Source organism: Propithecus coquereli, unplaced genomic scaffold (genome assembly GCF_000956105.1).
Source record: "Propithecus coquereli isolate 6110/MARCELLA unplaced genomic scaffold, Pcoq_1.0 Scaffold860, whole genome shotgun sequence".
Taxonomy (NCBI): domain Eukaryota; kingdom Metazoa; phylum Chordata; class Mammalia; order Primates; family Indriidae; genus Propithecus; species Propithecus coquereli.
This window is the reverse complement of record NW_012154841.1, coordinates 325,935-328,416: the sequence shown is the minus strand read 5'-3', so window position 1 is coordinate 328,416 and position 2,482 is coordinate 325,935. Positions and strand designations below refer to the sequence as shown.

The following is a 2,482-nucleotide window of genomic DNA, read 5'->3' as shown; positions in this document are numbered from 1 at the left end:
AATTATGAGTGAAAGAAGCTAGGCAAAAAGAAATACAAATTGTATGATTCCATTTATATGAAACTGGAGAAAAAGAAAACTAAAGCACAGTGCAGAAAGGAGGCAAGTGGCTCTCTGGAAAGCAGGGAGTAGAGGGGCAGGAAGGAGGGTCCACATAGGGGTGGTGGGTTTACTCATTCTCTTCACTGTGGTAATCATTTTACGGGGGGATATTTATCAGCTGTTCACTTTAAGTATATGCAGTTTATTGCATGTCAATTATACCTCAATAAACTTATTTAAAAAAATAAGCATTCACCACCAAGTAGAAACAGAGCTCAAAAACAGAGATTAATTGTATTATGAAAAAGGAAAGTATCTTTGCATGCTTGAGTAAAACACATACCCATTAAAAACACAGTGTTAAAAATTATAATGAAATTGGGACAAAACCTTAGGTAAAACTGGTGGCTGAATGTGAAGAGGAAGGTAAGCAGTAAAGAGGGCTTTTTATTTTAGAGAAAATTTTAAAACACACACATACCCTACACGTGCACATACATCTCCCTCTTCAGTGCTGCAGTCTCTCCAATTTCTTTTTACCCAAATTCTTCAATAATGGGACTTGTCCTTTATCTGATATTCAGAGCCACGTACCCCAGGTACAGTACTACGCTGTCCACAGAGAATGGGACAGGTTGATGCCATTTACCAGCTGTTTCGTAAGATAATTTTTCTTTGTGTTATGGAGTCACCAGTAAATCATAACCAAATTGAAAACAATACTTCAGAAGTAGAACTGAAGCAATTTAGCACACCAATGAATTCTCTATAATTTGAAATCTTTAAAAAAATAACATCCTGGGATGATCAATCCTACTTTCTAACACTTAAAACTTCCTTCATCTACAGAGGAACAGGTATACAGTAGAGCTCCCTCTTATCTGTGGTTTTACTTTCCAGTTTCAGTTACACGCAGTCAACCACTGCCTGGAAATACTAAATGGAAAGTTCTAGAAATAAACAATCATCAGTTTTAAATTGCACACCATTCTGAGTAGTGTGATGAAATCTCAAGCTGTCCTGCCCCGTCCCACCAGGGATGTGCAGCATCCCTTTGCTCAGTGTGTCCACAGGGCCCATGCTAAGCACCCGTTAATCACTTAGTGGCTGTCTAGGTTATCACATCAACTGCTGCAGTATTACAGTGTTTTAAGTCACCCTTATTTTACTTAACAATGTCCCCAAAGCACAATTATTGTTGTAACTGTCCTATTTTATTATTACGTACTGTTGTCAATCTCTTACTGTGCCTAATTATAAATTACCCTGTATCACTGTATTTATGTATAGGAGAAAACATAGGCTATATAGGGTTTGGCACTATCCAGTTTCAGGCATCCACTGGGGGTCTTGGAGTGCATCCCCTGTGGATTGGGGGGGGGACTGCTATATAAACTGTACAAGGAGCTGTACAACTAACCACCCCCACTTACCACTCAAAAGCCACCAGAGCAAAGGGATGAATCCTGGACTCTCGCTGATGTATTTCAAGCCTTTCAAATTGATGCTCACATTATACAGGGACATCAGCATCAACCTGGAATGTGAAAGAAAATGGTGTTGAGATGTTGGTCCGTTCACACTGTATTTGATCCTAAATACATCTCCTGGTGAAGAAGACCTTAACACAGTTAAAGCTTTCCTTAAATTTCAGATGTCCAATTCCACAATATGGACAATAAGTATGTAAGTATAAGGTATGTGAAGTGATACTCGTCTACGTGAGGCTACAGGGAAAATGAAAAGCTTTAGCAATGATTATGTGATACCACCATCTATACACTCACATAATCAAGACACACGAATGCAGAGACATTCCACAGGAAACCTCACAAACCATATTTATTGATTCATCCCTTTTATTACCAATCCTGCATTGATATACAGGTAATCCTCAATTCATAAGTGTACTGTGTTCTCAAAGTTCAATTCAGCCGCCTAAAATCTAATGGTATCTTTTTATTCAATGAACATTACACATGATGGCTGGGTAGCCCGGTCTGGCAATACAAGACTGCTAAATCCACAACCTGAGGAATGAAGAATACTACAACCTCAGTCATCCCTAACGACCAAAGCAATTTACTGAGTAAAATTTTACAAGCTCTTTCTGGAACTGAACCACAAATGACAATTTAGAGTCTAATGAAAGTTGGAAACTACAGGACTATGGTTTCTAAAAATACAGCAGAATATAGAGATCCCAAACACTTCACACAGCAAAGCAATAAAAGAGGCTAGGCAGATATTTTGCAAAGCCTTTAAAACAATGAATGAACTTGCAAGAAACGAAGGAAAAACATCTCTAATCAGGAACAAGGTCAGAGCACAAATTCTGAGAGATAAGTGCAAAAAGATGATAGATTACAGAAGCACAGGGCTTCAGTTATACAGGCTTCATGCAGAGGAACAGAAGAAAAAGCCTCAGACAGACACACAG

The 2,482-nt window shown here is 38.6% G+C and overlaps 1 protein-coding gene across 2 annotated transcripts in view; it reads right to left on the bottom strand.

Annotated features, from left to right (window-relative positions):
- HSF2BP (heat shock transcription factor 2 binding protein) overlaps positions 1 to 2,482 on the bottom strand; it is a 163,425-nt gene that overhangs the window by 63,558 nt on the left and 97,385 nt on the right. For both annotated transcript variants that reach the window (XM_012664127.1, XM_012664128.1), the window contains one exon: positions 1,476 to 1,579. In XM_012664127.1, coding sequence (XP_012519581.1) covers positions 1,476 to 1,579 — 104 coding nt within the window. The remainder of the gene's footprint in view (positions 1 to 1,475; positions 1,580 to 2,482) is intronic.